The sequence below is a fragment of the Macrotis lagotis genome, chromosome X (genome assembly GCF_037893015.1).
Source record: "Macrotis lagotis isolate mMagLag1 chromosome X, bilby.v1.9.chrom.fasta, whole genome shotgun sequence".
In the NCBI taxonomy this organism is placed as follows: Eukaryota; Metazoa; Chordata; class Mammalia; order Peramelemorphia; family Peramelidae; genus Macrotis; species Macrotis lagotis.
The window spans coordinates 685,038,035-685,059,580 of NC_133666.1; the positions used below are offsets into that span (position 1 = coordinate 685,038,035).

At 44.6% G+C, this 21,546-nt stretch overlaps 1 protein-coding gene across 11 annotated transcripts in view; it reads right to left on the reverse strand.

Moving 5' to 3' along the window:
• GIT2 (GIT ArfGAP 2) overlaps positions 1 to 21,546 on the reverse strand; it is a 41,262-nt gene that overhangs the window by 7,005 nt on the left and 12,711 nt on the right. Inside the window, exons 5-16 of one of the 11 annotated variants that reach the window (XM_074206134.1) lie at positions 19,760 to 19,846; positions 19,476 to 19,606; positions 15,997 to 16,091; positions 14,909 to 14,954; positions 13,984 to 14,032; positions 13,159 to 13,231; positions 12,620 to 12,717; positions 11,801 to 11,912; positions 9,917 to 10,059; positions 8,495 to 8,599; positions 3,858 to 4,106; positions 2,203 to 2,292 (exon numbers count right to left, since the gene is read on the reverse strand). In XM_074206134.1, the coding sequence (XP_074062235.1) occupies positions 2,203 to 2,292; positions 3,858 to 4,106; positions 8,495 to 8,599; positions 9,917 to 10,059; positions 11,801 to 11,912; positions 12,620 to 12,717; positions 13,159 to 13,231; positions 13,984 to 14,032; positions 14,909 to 14,954; positions 15,997 to 16,091; positions 19,476 to 19,606; positions 19,760 to 19,846 (1,278 nt within the window). Of the gene's footprint in view, positions 1 to 2,202; positions 2,293 to 3,857; positions 4,107 to 8,449; positions 8,600 to 9,916; positions 10,060 to 11,800; positions 11,913 to 12,619; positions 12,718 to 13,158; positions 13,232 to 13,983; positions 14,036 to 14,908; positions 14,955 to 15,996; positions 16,092 to 19,475; positions 19,607 to 19,759; positions 19,847 to 21,546 lie in introns of all 11 variants that reach the window. The other 10 variants (XM_074206133.1, XM_074206132.1, XM_074206131.1 and 7 more) reach the window with 10 other exon arrangements.

Here is a 21,546-nt window from a genome sequence, read left to right on the forward strand (position 1 = left end):
CTGTCCAATTCTCTGGGATCCCTTTTCTTCTCTCCTCTACTCTGGCTGCTGCTCCAAACCCAGGATCCCCAAACCAGCCTATTCAACCAATCTCTTCAAATGCAACTCAAAAATGATTCCTTAAGAGGGAATGGCTTATTTAGATTAAATATAATGTTCTGAAAAATCTAACATGACTGTCAAAATAAACTTCAGTGAGAATTATCACAGGGCCAAACTCTTACTTTTGGGAAGATTTGAAGGAGTGAGTGAATGGGCTATTAGAAATTTAGTTTTAAGAGCAAATAGTAAACCATTGTGATCAGTGCAATATGGGAGCCCAACCCAATGTGTTTCCCTTAAAGAATTCAGATTTTTTTCAAAAAAGTAACAACACTTTTTTGCCTACTTCTCCAAAATTCCAATGGCCTTCCGCTAATTTCCAGTCTCCCCTCCAAACCATAAATGGAATGCAAACAAAAAGAATTTAAATTCTATTCCTGGGTTTGCTGCAGTGATCTATTTCTATTCAAATAACACTGGGAAATAGGATTACATAAAAAAAATTATAGGATCAGTTCCATCTCCTTCTTTTCTATGAATTTTACAATGAACCAAATAAATGATTACCCCAGTGAGCTCAAAGGAGGGTAAACCCTCCACCCAGATGCATCAATATTCCAAACACAATGAAAGGTGCCCCTCCCCTAGGACCCCAGATCCTCACGCACTCAGGAGGTCAGATTCCTTTATCTCCCTCAGTGGGAAGGACAATATGCAAACAGGGGCTTAAATTATTCAGCATTGAATTTTATGAACAATTATTACAAGCATGCAGAGCCAAGATCTATTGGTTAAAAGTGTTGCTTTTCCAAAGCTGTTAATAGAAAAGTTACCTGGAAGCTGGTGCTGGTTTGGTTATGAAGGAGCCTCAGTTTTCCATTAAACTAACCCCACAAGGTCACAGAACACTCAGGGATATCGGGGTGCTTTAGGGACCTAGAGACTAACTGTAGCATTGCCTGGGTGAGTGGCTCCTCTCCTTAGGCTGGGCACCCCCTGCAGTCTCCAGGAGCTGCTGGGGCTAAACGTGTGCATGCCCAGTAGACAAGCTCCTGGCAAAGAGCACCTGAAGGCAGGTGGGGGAACACTGTAAACAAGCAGCCTGCCATAGGTCCCCAAGGGCTTCATCACTAATGAAGCTGCACCTCTCTACCAGGGTTTGGGGAAAGGGTACAAACTAGATTTCTCTTGACAAGTCCCATTCCTCCCCCATCCCCTCTTGAACCAATCACAGAGCAACTCGCATCTTTTCTAGTGTCATGACACTTCACCCACAGTCATCATTAACATGTGGAGACCACCCAAGAGAAGCTGGGCCTCTGTTTCCAAGTCTCTGTAAGGTTGCCAAATGAAGGACAGGGAGATGATCCTGTCAGACTAGGCGGACCCCTCTGGTGGCTCTCTGAGGAGCTCGCTATCTGGGCCCTGGCCCCTGGGCCCAGACGGGCTTTCATCAATGTCGCAGCGACTTGAGGCCCGTCATGCTTCTATCATTCTCTGCTCTTGGTGTGTGTGTGACTGCCCCGACAGTCCCCGAGGGCACAGCTGCGTCAAATGTCCTCCCTGGTGACTGGTCATTCCAAGGCGCTCTTGTCTGGAATCCTTTATGGACTGACTGCTCTTAACAAGTTGGAACCCAAGTAAAGCTGCAATCGGTCTAATGACTGACCCCAGACCTGCAAGTAGCTCCTATGCCACCGGGGGGCCCTGAGACCCACTTGGGAATATAGAATGTGTGGCTCTGCCACCCAAAAGGGAGGTGCCATCTCTCCTCAAAGCTCATCCAGAATCAACTCTTTTCTATTTCCTTGGAATCCCAAGACTTGGGCTCTTCTAAGAAGAGAATTAACCAGCAGCCAGCTAATTTCTTTGTGATTATTTTGAAAAGACAGTGATGCTGCAGAATCAGTGATCCGAGGATGATTTTTGCATGTTGGTTAAGTACCAAATGGAATTCAGCCACGTGAAGTTAGAGAAGTGAGGCAGGGTCTCTGTCTGTCGGCCGGCGTAGGTGCACTGTGAGAAGTCAGAAGGGTAGGGCTGGGACATGCAAGAGGGAAGGTGGTTAGCAGAGGGAGAGGAGGGGCCCGTAGCACCAAGCCCCCGGCCCGGCCAGTGCAGCGTCCTCCAGAGAACAGACCAAGTCAGAAGGTACTTAACCCTTCGGGCGCTTTCATCCCTTGACCAGGAAAGTGTGGAGGGGAAGGAAGGCAGAGACGAAGAGGAGGTCACAAACGCACTCCTCCCGATCTAAAAAAGGGGAGAGAGAAACACACTCGGGAAAACAACAAACAAACAAACACGGGATACAAATCACCCACAAAACCAGACCCCCTGAGCTCCAGCCTCTAGGGGGTTACTGGACAGAGGAAGACGACCTGCCCCATACGGTCTGGGACATGACACCAGATGGGACCTCTGGTAACATATAATTGGTTGCTATGGACAATCCAAGGATCCAAATCCATGTTAAATCCCATAGTGAAATGCCAGCTTTTATCAAAACAATCCACAGAAGAGTCTTTTAAGTAGGGAAAAATGTGGAATGGATGTATTTTGAGATTCAGTAATTCCAAACAGGAACAACAAAAAAGTCCATTTCAGATTAAGAACTGAAAATGCAATCATTACACCAAGACATTAAAATGAGAAATTATAGGAATTTTAAAAATTCCTACCTAAGTGTATTCTCTCTTTTTACAAAGACATCACGCGGTAACACAAAAGTCTAATTTTGGTCTAGTCTCTTATTAGTGATCACCAAATTCCAAAGTTGACAGATAAAAAAAGAAATGGTTAAGTACCTACTTATTAGTTAATAAAATCTGGTCTCTCAAAGTCTTTTCCTACCTGAGCCTAATCAATAGCTGGGCTGAAAGAAAGTGGCTCCAAATTCATAATCACATGCTTTTCTCCCATGGAATTAAATTCCTAAAATTAAATACAAACTCAGTGGGAGATTTTAAAAAACAACTGGCTCAGTTTAACTTCCTAGCAACAGACACACCTTAAGTCACTGGATGTGTGATCACTTTGTTTTGGTTTCATAGCCACTCTACGGTGTGGTATGGCATTTATCACGGGAGGCCCGGCTGAATTTGTAACCCACAACTCAAGAGACAACAAGGGAGACAATGGAAACCACTTCCCATGATAGTTACTGATGAGAGGTCATCTCCAAGTCTCCACATATCAGAGGTCATGGATCAGGAACCAGAAAGGATTACAAAGGTTGAGTGTAACACTCGTGACACAAGGTTTGTTATGGGATAATCCCCAAGAAATACCATGTAGCCGGATCCTTAGGCCATCTTACATGAGGGTGGCAGACATGGTGCCAGAGGCACACAGTTTGCTTTGACCCAGTCACCTTTAAGCTATGTGCAGACTGTTTTTCATGCTTATTGTGTCCAATATGACAAAATACACCTTCGCCAAAACCAAAAGGAGTCTGGAAGCCAGTTGGGTAGGCTCCCACCACAGCTCCTTGGACTGGGCCTCCTGAGTCTATTGGGCCAAGCCTCAGCAGTTGGATGAATACTTACCGGTCTGATTCCAGGTATCTGTCTGTACCCTGGCTAGTTCAACAAATATGGGTGAAAGAGGGGGAAAAGAAAGGCTTGTGCACAAGCTAGAAGCCTCAATGGGCCTTGATAAGCTCCCCCAGCAGACCAGGTGACCAGCAATCCACTGACCGAGAGAGCTTGGTGGGCAAAGAAGCACAGAATGAGGTTAGAGAATCAGCTGGGCCGTGCCGGGCAATGGCAGGCAAGTCCGAGGACACGGAGGGAGCGTCTGTGGTCAGGTCTACTTACGTGAGGGGGGAAGGGCTGCAGTCTGGCCACGCTCTCTTCTGGGTAGGCGACTTCCCCCAGGGGGAGGTAAGGTTTCTGGCCAGATCCAGTCTCGTACATGGACATGGGTCTACTGCCCCGGGCAGATGGACGCCGTTTTAAGGAGGAAGGGCTGGAGGGGTCTGGGTACTCAGAGCCAGGTGGCCCCTGACAGAGATGGGTGGTGGCCTGCCTCCTGAGGGTCGAATTCTCGCTCTGGAGGCTCAGAAGCTGAAAGAGAGTGGAGCAGTGGGACTCTGTTTGTCCACGGCAAGCAGGTAGGCAAACACAGAACAGACAAAGACAAAGGACCACCAGCTCTGGCCACCAGCAACGGGCAACCACACCAGGTCCTCCACAATCATGGCAACCTCATTAAGCGGTGCAGTGTAGAGCTGTGTGTGATCAAGTCAGCTGAGCCTGCAGATGGGCAGTAGGCCTAGGGGTCAGGGGCCTGGCCTTCGGGGACGGCCTCCAGGGCAGCTGGACCTATGTCAGACAGGCAGGTCCTGCGACACTTCCATTCACACTACTGAAAAGTCACTAAAACCTAAAATTTTTTGAGGAGGGAGGGTAATGAGCCTTTATTAATTTGTAAATGGAAAAAATCAGAGCATAGATGTGGGTAAGCAACAGAATGAAAAATGGAGGTGCCTGGCAAAGCAAGACAGACAGAAGTGAAGTTGGTGGAAAGGAAGATTGGTTGTTTCCTCAAAAGTCAAGAAATATTATATGAATAGATTTTTATTCTATAATAATCTTGATAATTCACATAATGTCTGCTCAAATAAGAACATTCCCTTAACAAGAGGAAGAAAATTGCAGGTCTCTGGAGGGTAGCCGGCCACCTTCATGGGGGAAGGGGGGGTTCATGTGGCCTGCTGCCCCTCCAGGGGACTGAAGACCTCTGAACCAAAACTGCCTTGTGGGCCCTGACCTTCCCTTGGCTTGGCAGGGCAGGCTTCACTTAAGTCCTCTTTCTCAGTTGTGACCCTGACCCCATCCACAATCAGAGAACCTGAGTTCCTCTCAGCATGGCCCCTTGCCCACTTTTTGGGCTCTGGGGATAGTCTTTAAACACAGTTGATGTTTAAACACAATGAACCAAGTCCATCGTGCCCAGTTTCAGGCCCTAATCTTCCAGGGCATCTTTATAAGCTAAGTAGGGTGTAATTTCAGACTTCTAGACAGAGCCTATAAAATCTGACCAGATTTCCCAATACCACCAAGCGCTATGTCCACAAGCCAACATATTTGCATCAGGAGGCCAGTATTTTCCTCTTAATCAAACCCATTCCATTTTGGGTCTAATTTTCACTCTTCGCTCCAGGAGGACTGATCTGTGAGATAGACATCAATAGGAGGGTGCCTTGTCTTATCCGATTAGCATCTTTTCCAAGCAAATGCAAAGTGTGAAAGATCAGACACAAATCTCACAACTGTGCTAGAACTATGAAGTTTTGGTAGTTTACAAATTAAAAAGGTTTTAGCTAGACCTTGAAATAAAACTTAAAAAAACCTCAATCTTCTACCAAAGAAGCAAAATTCAAAAATTCTGTAATATATTAGATTGCTAAAACAAATCTTTTCTTTGTAGCAATTTCTTTAAAATGAGTTATCAAAAGCTGACCCTCATATTCCTTCTTCAACCTCCCCTCTCTAAAAAAAAAAACAAACCCAACAAAACCTTGAAAGCATAAGATTGCTTACAAAGAATGCAGAAAAAGCTGCATAGAGAAGTAGGTCCTGGTACGTGTGCATACATTCACTCTGAGTTCACTGAGTTCAAAGCCTTAATTAATGAACCATTTCTGAACACAAATGAAGGGATGGGAAGGGTTTGCTTGTGTCTCCACTAAAAGCAAAAAGCTGTGGGTTTTCTTTTTTGTGGTTTTTTTTTTTTTGCAAGGCAATGGGGTTAAGGGACTTGCCCAAGTCTACACAGCTAGGTCGTTATGAAGAGTCTGAGGCCACATCTGAACTCAGGTCCTCCTGCTCCACCCACTGCGCCACCTAGCTGCCCCATGTGGGTTTTCTTAATGACAGAGAACATAACTCGCCCTCACAGAGACAGGACAACCTGACCCAAACTGATCATCTCCAAAGATGATGATGATTTCCACCAAAGATGAGCGGTTCTGCTGCTGCCCTCCCCCCCCATATTGAATGAACATGATGCACTTGGGTAACCTTTAATGCTGTTCAACTTATTGATTCTCCAATTTCATCACTTTTTCAAAACTTGTGCCAGGAAAAACAATCCAGCTAGCTCAAAAGGCAAAGATACCAAGAGACTCTCTCTCTAAATGGAAGACCCATAATGAGCGAATGCTGGGAAATGGAGCTTTTGCCCTCTATCTTTCCTAAGGGAGGACATAAAAGATTGGCCAATGAGGTGATTTCTGGTGACATGTGTTAAATTTAAAATGACCATTACAAGAAGAGCAAGCTGGACCCTGGAAGTCAGCATAATGGTAAATGGTGCAACACACTTCAGCAAAGTCACCTGCCTCAGGCAAAAGTATGTCCCTATGGAGACCACTTACCTGAAACCTTTCTGGCAAGACAGAGACATGGAAGCCAAAGTAGCTCACAAAGGAGAAGGGGAATAGACACCACCGGCTCCAGTGTGCCACAGAGGGCCAGTCCACAGAGAACCCCGGCTCTGGGTGGTGACCGGCTTGAAGTCCATTACCTCCCCTCCTACCATGGCCTCAGCTCTGTCGCTCAGAGAGCCTCACAAAGTTGCTCTGGCCCCTTTACTGAGCTGCCACCCAGTCCCCATGAAAGGCATTCACTCTCCTGAAAGGCCCCCTGACTGAAGACATTTCTACTCCTGGGTCTATTTTCTCCAGGTTCCGATTCCTATACTATGGAATAATCAAGGAACAGTGTCTTCTCTGGTTACAGGATAGAGAATGACTACAAAGACCCATAAGAACAGAGAAGAAATAGCTCTCTTCCTCCTTTAACATTTATTCTTGGAAATAGCAAAAGAAAACAATATAAACTAACATTAAATTCTAGTTCTCAAAAACAGGAATAACAGAAAAAATGTGAGGACTTATATGGGGTCAACTCTGTGGCAGGCTAAGCACTGACAATTACTAACTCATTTGATCCTCCCAACAACCCTGGGATGTACAGTTAAGGAAATGGAGGCAGATGCAGACGGAAGGGAAGTGACTTGCTCAAGGTCACACAGTCAGTGAGCTAGCATCAAGGGATAAACTGGAACTTGGGTCTTCCTTACTCCAGGCCCTTGCCCCTGAGCCACCTTGCTCCCTGAATTCATTGAAAGGTTTAATGATAATTAGATGATGAGATCCTTTACTTGGGAAGTCTCCCCTAGAAAGAGATCTCAGAGCAACCAATCCCACTCGCCAATCCTATTCAACAGCACTTTTCAGTATTCTGAAACATTTCCCTCAAATCATGAAATGTCCTTCGAACAGAAGCCTCAACCCTGCACGGACGCTGACTGCAACCACCACTTACTAAGGACAGTACAGCTGATGGGAAAAGGGAAGCAGCCCCTAACGCTGAGACATCAGATAATCTGTGGGGCCATCCGGCCCTTGAGACCTATGACCTTTGTGACCTTGGGCAAGTCATCTCCCATCTGGATGGATCCAAATCGAACTGCAGAGATTTAGAAAGGAGAGGGACTTTAGTGCAATGATTAGAGAGGCCTCAAGGTCACAAGGCTAGGCAGGATTGGAACCTAGGTCTTCCTGATTCCAGTCCATTGATTTCCACAAAGCTGGGAAGCCAAGTACTTGTGGAAGAAAAAGCTTTGCCCACTCCCTCGAGTACCATCTGCTGCCCTGGCACTGGAATGACTCATTGGTGACCCACTACGACTGCTGAGGGACCATGAAGGCCTAAGACCAGCCAGACTCTCTTGGCTACCCAGGACCACCACCTGCCTTCCCAAGACTCCTGAGAAGGAGACTCTGGAGCCTTCTTTGGAAGGATCTACCCTCTCATCAGTTTTCTGAAGAGATAAGCCACAAACTGGCTCTTATCTCCTGTCTGTGAGATTCGCTCTAGGAAGGAGACACTAAATGTCATCCATCAAAGTTCTAAAAAGTCTTTGGGTCACCTGGGAGGCAGCATGATGAGGCAGAAAGATGTTGGGTCAGACATCAGGAAGACCTGGGTTCAAATCTGGACTCCACCACTCTGTGTCTTTGCCTCAAACTCAGTTAAGGCCCAGCCTCTCTAAAGGTCCCTCTGGGCTGCCCCCATCATTTGGAGCATAAGGCAGCGGGGCATGGTGGGCCCTGGGGACCAGAGGGTTCAAGTCCTGCCTCAGACAATTTGCTGCATACTCTAAGACGGGTTGCTCCTCCACCTCTCAGTTTCTCCATCTCTACACTAAGTTTGACCTAGGTGGCTTCTAAGGTCCCTGACAACACTACCTCCATTACTGGTAATGGGCAGCTCCTCTGGCCAGGCCAGGCAGCAGGCTCTGCCACGGTCACTCAGCCACTCTCCCCTCACTCCACGTGTCCTCAGCAGACGCCACGGCAGATCAGAGCAAACTGGGCTTTCCACAGTACGACTGTTACCTTTTTCTGCATCACTCTCAGCTCGTCACTCAGGCTGTTATTCACCTTCATGAGCTGCTGAATCTTCGCCTCAGAAGCCACCAGAGCATTTTTGACGTCCATGAACTCTTGGATAGGGACTGGTCCATCCGACAAGTCAGAGTCCAGGCTCTAAAGAGAAACCAAGAGGAAAATTCAGCAGGACACAGAGGTCGCTCAAGGTCCTGAGCGGACGTCACTCCACTCCTGAAGGTGGGCTGTGGGAGCCTCCACAATGATGGTCTCCCAGAGGCCTCTGCCTTCCTCCAATGGGGAGGGGGAGATGCCCGAGCATCCTACACCTTGTCAAGCTAAACCTCCCCCCAGGGCAACTAGCAGACAGAAAGCTGACCTCTGCCACCAGCGTTTCCTCCAAGCTCCTGGTTCCTGACTAAGGGAACACGTTCTGGACGAGGTCTGATAATCTGAGTCTGATAATGTCACACTCCACCTCCTTTAAGATGGAACCCAGGGACACTGATGCATTGTTGGTGGAGTTGTGAACTGACCCAATCTTTCTGGAGAACAGTCTAGAATGATGCCCAAAGGGCAATGAAATAGGCACACCCTTTGACTCAGCAAAGTCACTACTGGGTCTGGGTCCTGAAGAGACCATGAAAAGGGTAGAAATGCCACATGTACAAAACTGTTCAGAGCAGCTCTCTGCTTGTGGTGGCCAAGAATTGGAAATTAAGGGGATGCCCATTAACTGGGGAATAGCCAAGCAAATTGTGGTCTATGTATGTGAAGGAACAGTATTATTCTGTAAGGAATCATGAGGGATGGGATTTCAGGGAAGACTGGAAAGACTGGCATGAACTGATGCTGAGCGAGATGAACAGAACCAGAAGAATGCTGTATACCCTAACAGCAACATGGGGTGATGAACAAACTTGATAGAATTGCTCATTCCATCACAGCAATAATCAGGGACAATTTTAGGGGATCTGTAGTGGAGAATACCATCTGTATCCAGAGAAAGTACTACGGAGTTTGAACAAAGACCAAAGATTATTAGCTTCAATTTTTAAAAAGTCATCATATGTATTATGTAATTTTGCTCTAATATTTTTCTTCCTAAAGGATATGTTCTTTCTCTCAACATATTCAATTTTGATCTATCATGGAAAATGTAAAGCCTATCAGACTGCTTTCTCTTAGGGGGACAGGGAGGGAAAGGAGGGAGAGGGAAAAATTGCAAAATTCAAAACCCTGCAAAAAAAAGATTGGTAGAACCTACTATTGTATATAATTGGAAAACAAATAAGACATTTATATAAAAAATGTAATCAGGGAATGCTGAACATAAATAAAATTACATCACAACACAACACAGACAGTGCTCATTTAGGGTTTCTGACTCTCTGAGTCTGACCCCCCACCACGCCACAGGCAAAGAACGAATGGGAAGGAATCTGGCCAAGGGGGCTGCCCTCCTTGGGAGCCCACCTTCTGCCGGCTGGCTTTACTTGTCACTGTGTCTAAATCTGGATCTTCATCGGACGCCACGCTGTCATAGTCTGGCTGGTCGTTATCTTGGCTCTCCACACTGGGCTGGCTGCCAATTGCTTTCAGGATGAGTTCCACATTGTCTACCAACAAAAGCAAACAGTGACTTCAGAAGGAAAAATGAGGACAGGATGGGACCCAGAAAAGCTGCTCTGAGCATCCTCTGGCACAGGAGAGAGGCGACCCCCAAGATCAAACAGCAGAACTCATTCCAGAAAACCTCAGCAACAGAGGCAAGGCAACAGGGACTTCTGCCAGGCTCTCTGTCAGCAGCCATAGAAAGGCACACTCCAGGGAGGGGAGAACTTCAGAATTTGGGGAGAAGGGTGGAAAAAGAGGAAGTTCCTGTTTTTGAAATGAGGTGTGATGAGACTGCTGAATCTCCTCAGTCTCCCTCAGTTACCTCTCAGCCCTAAGGAAAGGTCAGATATATGAGTACTGTCTCCTCATAGGAAATACTTAATGGTTGTTTGCTAAGTCGAAGGAAGTAGTAAGAAATCTAGATCAGTCATCATTTAATCACTCATGTCTGAGGTGCTTTGCCGGGAACCTAGGACAAGGATGTTGATGCATGTGCTTCCTCAGCACTCAGGGAGACAGAGGTGGTGATGGGAGCATTGGGGAGAATTTGAGAGTACAGTAAAAAGTCTCCTGCAGATTGGCCAATATGACAAAAAAAGGAAAACGATCAATATTGGAGGGGATGCAGGAAAACTGCAACACTCCTGTCCTATTGGTGGAGTTGTGACCTGATCCAACTATTCTGAAGAGCAATTTGGAATAAAACCACCCAAAGGACTATAAAACTGTACAAACCCTTTGATTCAGCAATACCATGACTTAGGTGTGTACCCCAAAGAGATGATAACAAAGGGGAAGAGACCCATATGGACACTAGTATTTACAGCAGCTCTTTTTGTAGTGGAAATTGAGGGAATGCTCATCCATTGGGGAATGGCTGAACAAATGGTATTTGAATGTGATGGAGTACTATCATTTTGTAAGAACTGCCAGCAAGTGGCCAGACTTTTTAAAAAAAGGGTCAGTCCCTGCCCTTGGATCTGTCAGGTGAGATCTCTGGGCTGAACTTAATTGGGAGGCCCAAACAGGAACTCACAGATATGGGGCTTTAGCAAGCTGCTGCAGGTTCAGTGGGAGCCCATTGGATCTCTCCATCCTGTGACTCTCCATCCAGCCCATCACATACAACAATTCTCTCAACACCAAGAGTTGAAACATTCTCTGGTCTGAATAGACTGAAAATGGAGTAACGGACTCTGGTGCCCAGAGACAATTTCAAATAAAATATTCCTTTTTAACCAAATTTAAGTTACGCTCCTAGGCTATTAGAAAATATCAACTCTGGGGGTGGCTAGGTGGTGCAATGGATATAGCACCGGCCCTGGAGTCAGGAGTACCTGAGTTCAAATCCAGCCTCAGACACTTAACAATGACCTAGCTGTGTGGCCTTGGGCAAGCCACTTAACCCCATTGCCTTGCAAAAATAAAAAAAAAATCAACTCTGAAAAGGAAGCTACTTGGGTTCTAAGAAGACAAATCTCAGAGGCAGAAAATGATTTTGAAGGGAGCTGAATCTGTCACACAAAGGGTCAATTCTGGGGGACTTCTCCATAATGTGATGTCTGCTAATGGTCAAATTTCCAGGACTATGGAATACCTATATTGCTGACATGAGACTGCTTTAAGCAGCATGTATCTTAAACTTGATGCTGGCTACTGTTGGGGCTAATCGGGGAGAGGTGGAGACAAGGTGAGCAGGCAAGAAAGGAAAGCACGAAAAGGGGAGAGGGTTCATCTAGTCACCTTTGGAAACAGTGCCGGGGTTCCCCTGCTGTCTCCTTTTGGCGTCACTCAGAATGTCGATGACCAGTGTAGCAAACTCATGGGCATTAAACCGGGCTAATTTCTGCCTGCCCTGAGGAACAGAAAATGACGAAAAGGATTTCCAGCTGTTTCAAAGGTTCACATGTCATTTGTCATTGGTCAGGATATTATTTGGGTGGTCTGTCTCCAAGCAGTGGGGTGTGAGTCCTCCTTCCATCAAGGCAGAGGTTGACCTGACCACTCTGCCCTAATGGGAGGCTCAAGTAGGCTGCCAGGGTAATCGGCCTCTCCACCTATGCTGTCTGGCCCTTGCCAGCCTGGTAAGAGCTGAGCCCCACTGACAGAACTTGCAAGAAGCCAGTTTCGACTTTCAACATGGCAATAGGAGGGAGGTCTTTAGAGGTCAGACAGCTTTAAGCACAGTGATCCACAGTTAGCATAGAACCCAACAGTTTCCTTCCTCCCAGGTTTATAGATATTTAGATGGATTTCACAAAACTTGTCACTCTTACACTGCCCATTGACTTTTGCATGCAAAATCAAATGATACCATCTAATGTTTTCTTTTTAATATTTATCCAGAGTTTAATCAAAACCAATGATGAAAAACTGGTCTGAACTAAAATTAATTTCTGAGGAGATGGGGGGGGGGGGCTAACACATGCTTATACAAAGTCAACATAGGCTTCCAGGGTGCCAACTCTCAGGACCTGCTTCTTATTCTTGCCTATTACAAGCACCCAGACAAAGACTACAACATACCACATTACCAAGGAAGAGCATCCAGAATTTACTTGCCTGGTTTCTTGTAGAAGAGTATTCTGGATTCACTGGAAGGAAGGGGACAGCTGTTGTTTCAGTCACCAAAGTGCTATGGTTCTGAGTCGCAAGCCACACTAATGAAGGAGAAGGAAAAGGCCAGAGGCAGGCTCTCATTACATCGTGGAATAATGAAGAACCCCAATGGACACCAGAGACTTGAGCTGTTTTTTTTTATACTACGTTGCTAACTGGACTTCAATTTAATGGACTTCCTTTATAATGCTGAGCATTCTGTTTTATTCATTTAAAAGCCTCATTCTGAGGTGGAGGAGTCCTCAGACTTCCCCAGACTGGTGAACCTGGAGAGCTTCTGCACCACACCCAAGAATGGAAAATGACTTGGTCCAGTCAATCTAGTCAAAATGAAAGATGGCTTTGGTAAAGATGCTACCTAGAAATAACATTCACCATGAAAAATGGTACAAATAATGCTTTTAGTTCATAAGCCTATGATCCCTTCCAAACAACAAACTGAGGGGAAAACAATCCATTCTATACCCATCCTATCCAGTCACCTGCATCAGTTTCTCGTCTGTCAACTTCATCATACACATCCATGGCGAGTTCTTCAAACAAGTGGTTACTTAGCTGAAACAAAAAATAAGAAACACAAGGAACAAGGATTATTACCATGAAAAGGGAGAACACAAGAAATTCCCCATGTCCTCTCTGTCCCCCATAGGATACATACATGCCTTATCAACACAGAAAGGAGGGAACAACTATTCTTGATCAGTCTTAAAATGGCACCTGGCAAATGTCCTCTATTCATCCACCCATTGACGTGACCTTGCTGGGGCACCTTGGCACACAGGTCTCTCACTTCCTCAATCCTGGACCTCTATAACTCGCCCAACAAGGTCCAAAGCTCTGTTGCTGCAACGTCATGTTGTTGCCATTTAGAGGGCCAATGGCCAATATCAAAACACCTGTATTGTTCTCAAACTTCTGTTTAGCCCTGGTCTCTCTCTACATCTGAGCCTTGGGAAGTTGTTTAGAATTTATATTTATCCATATTAAATTTGACTGTGCTGAACAATGTTCTAGGGAAGATCCTGTAGCCTGTTTTACTGTCTGACTCTGTGTCCTATGAACATTTAGTCAACATGTACCTCTGCCTTTGTCAGAGCCATTCCTGAGAATGGGAGACAGCCCCAGGTCAAGCATGCACCCCTGGGGCACCCTTCCCTCAATGGGGACCTCACACCACTTGTGACACTCAGGTTCTAGCCATTTAAGCAGCAGTCGAACCCACTGGGTAGGCCACAATGGAATTCCACATCTCTTGGTATTTGACAGGATTCCCACACTACCATTATTAATACTAGATGGATACTCACAGATTGAAGCTTCTTCTTAGCAGCTTTTGCTAATTCAGACAAATCCAGGCTGCTAAGAAAATTCACAAAATTAATACAAATTTCAATAAGAAAAACAATGAAGAAAACCATTTTTCACAAGCTCTATAAAACTTTAAACATTCCAAGTTTCCAACATTATAACTAATTATGATACAATTCATAGTGATATTCTAACCCTACCAACACAATCTCATATTATACTTAAATTATAACCCTGGGATATAATTGTGAAAGAAAACACAACAGTTACAGAATATCCCAGATGAGCACAGTGGTGAATTCTGAGAAAAATTAGTTAATCATATTAATTTTTTCCTTTCTGAAATATTAAATGCTGGGGATATCTTAAGGTCAAGATCCTCCTACGAATTAAAAGACGAAGCAGATTCTCAAGCTGATACCTCTTAAGAGAGAAGTTACAGTTGGTGAAATAAAAACTGAAAGCACCATCTGCTTCTATTGGGGGATGTGGGGGGGAGGCCCTCTGCTAGGAACCTGTGTAATAGCTTCAGGATCTGGGGGGCTAAAGAAGGGCTCTGAAGAAGTTCCTGCTACAGTTATTTAGGGTGAGAAATGGATCAAGAAGCAAAAGGATATTCCTTCTAAGAGGTGAGACACAGACTCTGATCAACTGATTAAAACAATGATGTTAGCTCAGAAGAGCCTTTTTTTCTTAAGTAAATCTGTTACTGCTATTTTTTGAGTAAACTTGTATTTTATAAATAACTAAAATCTACAGTGGTTTACTTACAGCTGTCTTATTTCCAATTGCAAAGCCATAAAAGAAAAAATGTATGGACTTTGTTATGATGTATTATTCACAATGCCACAAGACACTTACAGGCCACAAGACACTTATCATCAGTGATGGGTAAAATCTATCTTAGAATGCAGGCGATCCTACCTGTCTGCCATCTGAGGTATAATAAAGTGCTGTCCATTTAGGTGATCTGAAATAGAAACCAACCTAAGGTTTGTTTTTATGCTTTGGAAACCCTGTAAAAGAAGAAGTATTCAGCTTCAAATCAATTCACATTCTCCACTCCCTCTTTGTTTATCTGCTTCAGATGGCCAGGCCACCATTTTGAATTTCTGAAGCCTCATCAGTGGCAGTGGTATGACTCAGGTAAGGTCTCTGGGGGATGGCCAAGGCCCAGATGGTGGAGACGAAGAAGGTCAGGAGCCCACCTCCTCTTAATCCTTCTCAATATAGTCAAGGAACAGGCTGTGGATATGCTGGGATTCACCTCTGAATTAAAGGCCCTTCCACAGTCTAGACTTTCCTACTGACTCAGTCCAACATGAGCTTTTTAAATAATTCTCTGGCTTAGGGTCAAATGCCTTTCTACATGCAAGTGAATTACATGCTATTAACCATTGTTCTTTGGGTTTCTATGATACCAAAAGAGACTATAATAAGAGAGCAGGGGCCAGAAATATCTCTTCCAGGATAATCCTTATTGGTAAAAACCATTTTGGAAATTATTACAATTGCGAACCAGGAAAGAATTTATAGTATTTTAGTAAATAAAAAGGCCCATCTTTTATAGCTGAAATCTTTAGAGCAAAGCCTGGTTGGCAAACTAATTCTAAGAAAATGAGTCCTGTTTCCAGAGCGTTCTTTATAGAGACCCCCTCCTCTCCTCCATACCTGGGAGATGTCTATAAACAGAAGGCTGACTCTTCCCCCCAACATATGATCCATTAAGTATGGCAGGAAGCTTCAAGTTATGGTGTTGCCCCCTTCAACCATACTAATCTTGGTTATGCTGTAAAGCTCTGACCCCTTTCAAACAAATCTCTCCCTGCCCCATGATAAAATGTAGAGAGGGCAAAAATTAAATTGTTCTGGCCTCAGATTTTCACCCAATAGAGGGCCTCAAGGAAATTTCCAATGACTTTTCCAAGCTACACATGCAAAGTCCCTTCATCTGACCCATGTCGACCTTGGTCTGCCACTTGTGCCTGGCCAGGCAAGCTGCAGTCACTCACCTGGCCTCCTGCCACACAGGTAGAATGCGAGTCTGTCTGTGAGCTCATACTGCACCTCGACCAGACGCTCTGCCAGCTCTCGGTGCCCTCCTTGTCTGCCAAGAGAAAACAAAGCAACGTCTGTGTCACACATGGCTCCCTGGCATAAAAACAACCAAGGACAAAGATGCTTCTGAGGACACCTCTGAAGTCTGCCCCAAACTGCCTCCTTCTATCAGGTGAAGGGCTCAGACATCCTCATCACCTCTATCAGAGCAGGACTCCACAAAAACAGAGCCATCCTTTTTCACTTGCAAAAATGGCCAAGAATTCAATCCAATTCAGTTAGAAACATTTCTTAATCACCTACAGTCTACAATTCTAACTGCTGAAGATAACCAACTAAACTCAGCATTTCCATTCTATCAGAAGGATGGATCAGAGAGGAGCATACACAAGAGCAGTAGTTGAAGAAAAGCTTGTAACCCCAATGGGCTGGAAGAGAGACTAGCATTTCCAGAGAGTTTTAAGGTTGGCAAAGAGTTATATTTGTGACACCTCACAACAGGGATTGAACTTCAGTCTTTCTGACCCCACATACAGCACTACCTAACTGCCTCAATAGACAGTAAGTCTGAGAAGGGAGCTGGAAGGCAGTCTGTGAGAAGCCCACAGCCCAGGCTGAGGTGTTATTATTTTGTTCTAAAGACAACAGATAGCCACCAAAAGCTTCTGAGCAGGAGAATGTTATGGTTCATTCAGCATGTCATTCTAGAAGACTGTTCTGGGAACTCTGTGCACTAGCAGGGAGGGAAACTAGAAGCAACAGGGAGATAAATTTTATTTTTTAGGTTTTTGCAAGGCAAATGGGGTTAAGTGGCTTGCCCAAGGCCACACAGCTAGGTCATTATTAAGTGTCTGAGGCCAGATTTGAACCCAGGTACTCCTGACTCCAGGGCTGCTGCTCTATCCACTGCGCCACCTAGCTGCCCCAACAGGGGGATAATTAAGAAGCCATGCTAATGGTCCAGGTACGAGATGCCCAGGCAGGGCCTGAATGGGGATGGGCTGGGGCACTGAGGGTGAGATAACCCAAAGGGAACACTGAGAATACCTGGCCAATGATGATGATGGACTTGGAGGGCTCAGGGAGAAGAAAGGACAAACAACAACAAGCTCAAAGGGCACTGGGCACTTTGGGGAAAGTGAAGATTCACTTCAGGCATTTTCTTCTTGATGGGACAGCCAAAGAGAGATATCCAGATGATAAGGAAAGAGGTTCCCTTAGATTAAGGTTGGATCGGGGCAGCTAGGTGGTGCAGTGGATAGAGCACCGGCCTTGGAGTCAGAAGTACCTGGGTTCAAATCTGACCTCAGACACTGCAAGCCACTTAACCCCATTGCCTTGAAAAGAAAATCTAAAAAAAAAGATTAAGGCTGGATCTCTAGAGGTGGAAGTCTCCTGTATAGAGATGAGATCCCAGGGGGTGGGGGAATGGAAAAATGGAGATGGCAGAAGTGGCCTCAGGAGAGAGTTCTGGGGGACCCTCCTTTACTTGGTGAGGCTGGGTTTGAGGAGAAGCAGGAAAGAGAAGTCGAAGGAAGAGTCCTGCCAAGGAGGCGGGGTGGTGGTTAGGGAAGAGGAAAACTGAGAAAAGGCCAAGGGATTTAGCAGCTCCAAAGGTCCTCAGGAATCTTGGAGAGGAGACTCTTCCAGCCGAGTGGTAGGATCAAATGCCAGATTAAGAAGTAAATGGGGAAAAGGAGGAAGTGGTGGCAATGTGTACAGAAGGCTACTTCGAGGAATTTTCAAGAATTCAGAGAATTTGAGGTTTCAGTTTAATAGAACAAATAAGAAAATTTGCTATAAGAGCAGAGAATGGCATCTAACCAAATATTTTTCCAGTGAAATGAGAAGAGGGAAAAAAACAATGGTAGGATTTAGCCATTTGTACCAATTCGGCAGAACCAATACCTAATTTTATGTTGAGTTCAGCAAACTGCTTGTTAAAAGGCACTTGTAAGCAGGGCATCTGGGCAGTTACCCAACATGGAAATCACAAATTTACATTCCTTATTCTTTTTTAACATTCATCTGTGCAATGGTGTTTTCTAAGCACCTATAAGTAATACTCGTTCCTTCCACAGGTGAAAAAAAAATCGATGGAAATGTCTGTACTATTTGTTTATTCATTTTTAAAAACTCATTATACCTTTGATGAGTATTACATTTTAATTCTCTCATTTTTGTTACTTCAGTAAACAAACAGAAAAAGTGCCAAATAACCAGGGGGTGACAAGCTGTCACTTGTTTTCACTTTATGTTATACCCCAAATCCCACCATGATATTGAGTGCGTGGTGTTCCCTGAATGGTGAAACCAATAGGAGGCTGGGACACAAAGAACCAACAGAAATACAGATTTCAAGGGCTGTCTTATCACTCACTTCAGAAGTCATAGAAGTAGAAGAAAAAAAGTTAGAATAGGTAGAATGAGTTTCGGTTCTGCATATATTCCAATATGGGCTGCTGTGGTCACATGCTTTTGCTCCATGAGATACATTTGCTTACTAGGAGTAATATAACATGATCTAGTTTTGTGTATTTCTTTTATTGTTCTTATGAGTATTAAATGCATGAATTATTAAACTACCTTTCAGTGTAACTTTTTGTATACTTAAAATGGTCATTAGGCCAGAGAACCAGTTGGTAATTTATTTGAATCCCACCACTGAAAAAACCCCAACACCCCCAGGCACCAATTACCTATAGCACATGGATTTGTTACACTGTCATCATTAGCATCATCAAGCTGGTTCACATGCTATTGTCTCATCTTTTCTTTTTTTTAGGTTTTTGCTAGGTAATGGGGTTAAGTGGCTTGCCCAAGGCCACACAGCCAGGTAATTATTACGTGTCTGAGACTGGATTTGAACTCAGGTCCTCCTGAATCCAGGGCCAGTGCTCTATCCACTGTGTCACCTAGCTGCCCCTATTGTCTCATCTTTTCAGAGAGACTCTAAACTCCCTGCTCTCCAGCCTCACCTATGCTAGGAGCTCAGTCAATGTTTCTTGACTTCAATGGGAGAACCTTTGCAATGATTTCTCCAGTCCTCGATGGTTACGAGTCAGCTTTCAAATTTAGGAAAGGAGCCTCCAGTACAGTTGGACACGACAGCCTCTCAGTTCAGAGCCGTGGCACCATTCCATAGACTGAGAACCCACAGACATGTGACTTCTATCCCAACATTAAGCTTGGGAGCAATTCATTCCTGTTTCAAACATCTTCATCTTCAAAATGAAATGACAGTGTGTGTGTGTGTGTGTGTGTGTGTGTGTGTGTGTGTGTGTATGTGTGTGTGTGTGTGTCTAAGGTTATCTCTGAGGGTTGCTAGTGCTAACTACAAGCATTTTAATTCTGAGGTAGTGGAATTCCTCAAACACAAAGCATTCCCAGTCGCTAATAAAGAGGGGCGAGAGGAAGAATCTGGGCCTCTTACCTTGCATAATCAATGGGGGTTTTCCCACTTGAGTCCTGGGTGCCTGGATCAGCCCCATACACCGCCAACAACTCAGCCTGTAAAATCTGACCTGCTTTGGCAGCAACATGGAGTGGGGTGTTTCCCTTCTCCTAAGTCATTAATAAGAAGCAGACCTGACATTAGAGAATCTTTACAAATAAATGTTTTTTTAAAAAACACAACTAAACAACTAGATCATCAGTTGCATAAATAAAACATACTTAGTACTAATTTAATGCTAATATGAAAAAATATTTTCATACAGGGTGAAAAAAGTTGGCTTGGGCTCCTAAAGACAGTAGCCTTAAACACGTTTCGAGATTTCCCGTCCTCACACTTGAATGGAGTTGCTGAAAAACAGAAAGAAAAAATATGTATTATAGGAAGGAAGGGAAGGAGCAGAAGAACCCAGAGTCCCCTGGTCCACGATGACTAGGGAGACTCTCTGACTATCCCATGCCATGGATGGGATACAAGATGGGTCATCATTATACCAAATTCTGGAACTCAACAAGTTGTGCTATGCTGAAGCAGAGATATTTTTGGATAGCAATGACCTGTGTCTTCCTCCTAGGTCAAACTGGGGGCATGTAGGAATCTACAGCAGTCTCCAAAACTTGAAGAGCTAATCAGCACAGCAATGATCACAGAAGCTTGTATAAAAAAATCTGAATAAGGACAACACTGTCAATGAGTTGGAGAGAAGACACCAGGCCTACTTATACTCCTGGCTCTATGCTAAGGGATGAGAACACCAAGGCAAAAGGTCGACCCTGCCTTCAAGAAGCTTACAGTCTAATGGGGAAGACATCAAGCAAATAACTATGATCAGGATAAATTGGAAATAATACACAGAATTAAGGGACATTGAGAAAGACTTCCTACAGAGGTGGGGTCTGAACTGAGCCCTGAAAGAAACAAAGAGAAGCCAGGAGCCAGAGGATGAGGAAGCACAGAGTCCCAGTCATGAGAGAAATCAGGTGATGCTGAGGCAGTCAGGAGGTAGGGGTGGGGTGCAGCAGAGGGGAAGGGAGGAACAGTGGAAGGAATGAGTTTGGAAAGGCCGCAGAGGAAGCTTTTATAAAGGGTTTTAAAAGTAAACTGGAGGATTTTATATTTGATCCCAAAGGGAACTCTGGTGTGTGTGTGTGTTACTTTTTTTTATTTTTTGCTCCTTAATTTGTGTGTGTGTGTGTGTGTGTGTGTGTGTGTGTGTGTGTGTGTGTTATGATCTGATCTATATTTTCGAAAAATCACTTTACTGGCTGAATAGAGAATAGACAGAAATGCAGCAGTCAGAACCCCTAACAGGCTCTTGGCAATGGTTCCTGTCTGAAGTGATCAGGGCCTAGACAGAAGGGGTGACAGTGTCAGAGGACAGAAGGAGATATGTTCACAAAGTCACACTGATGGGCTTTAGCATCATATTGGATCTGGGGGGACAAGAGGAAAGGGTGAGAGATAGTGAGGAATCTGGAGGATGGTGACGCCCTCAACAGAAATGGGTAGTAGAGGAAGGTTCAGGGGGAAAGATAATGAGCTCAGTTTTGGATAGAACGAATTCATGAAGTCTACTGAACAGCCAGTTTCAATGTCCAAAGACAGATGAAGACTAGGGCAGGATGGGTAGGTCTAAGACTCATCAGCAGAGACAGTAATTAAATCCCTGGGAGCTGAGCTCCCCAAGCGACGTCATATAGAGGGAGAAGAGGGCCCAGAATCTCTAGCTGGCATGCCTATAGGTATGAGAAGGTTCAGTCACTCCAAGAGAAGACCCAGCTCAGGAGCTTGGTCACAAAGTCCTCCAACCCACATTCAGGACCATCACCCACAGGCCTGAAAAGATTCACCTTCCTCCATTGGCTTTTATCTGTTCACTATTAATGGCAGAGATAGAAATGAAATGAAATATTTCCATTCATTAATATTCACAAGCCTTTAGAAACAAAAAATTTCCTCCTATTTTATATACTTTGCAAGAGCAGGAAAAAATTTTTGTTTTAAAATATCTATAATAAAGGCCAATTCTGCTTTTAGGGGCATGAGCATT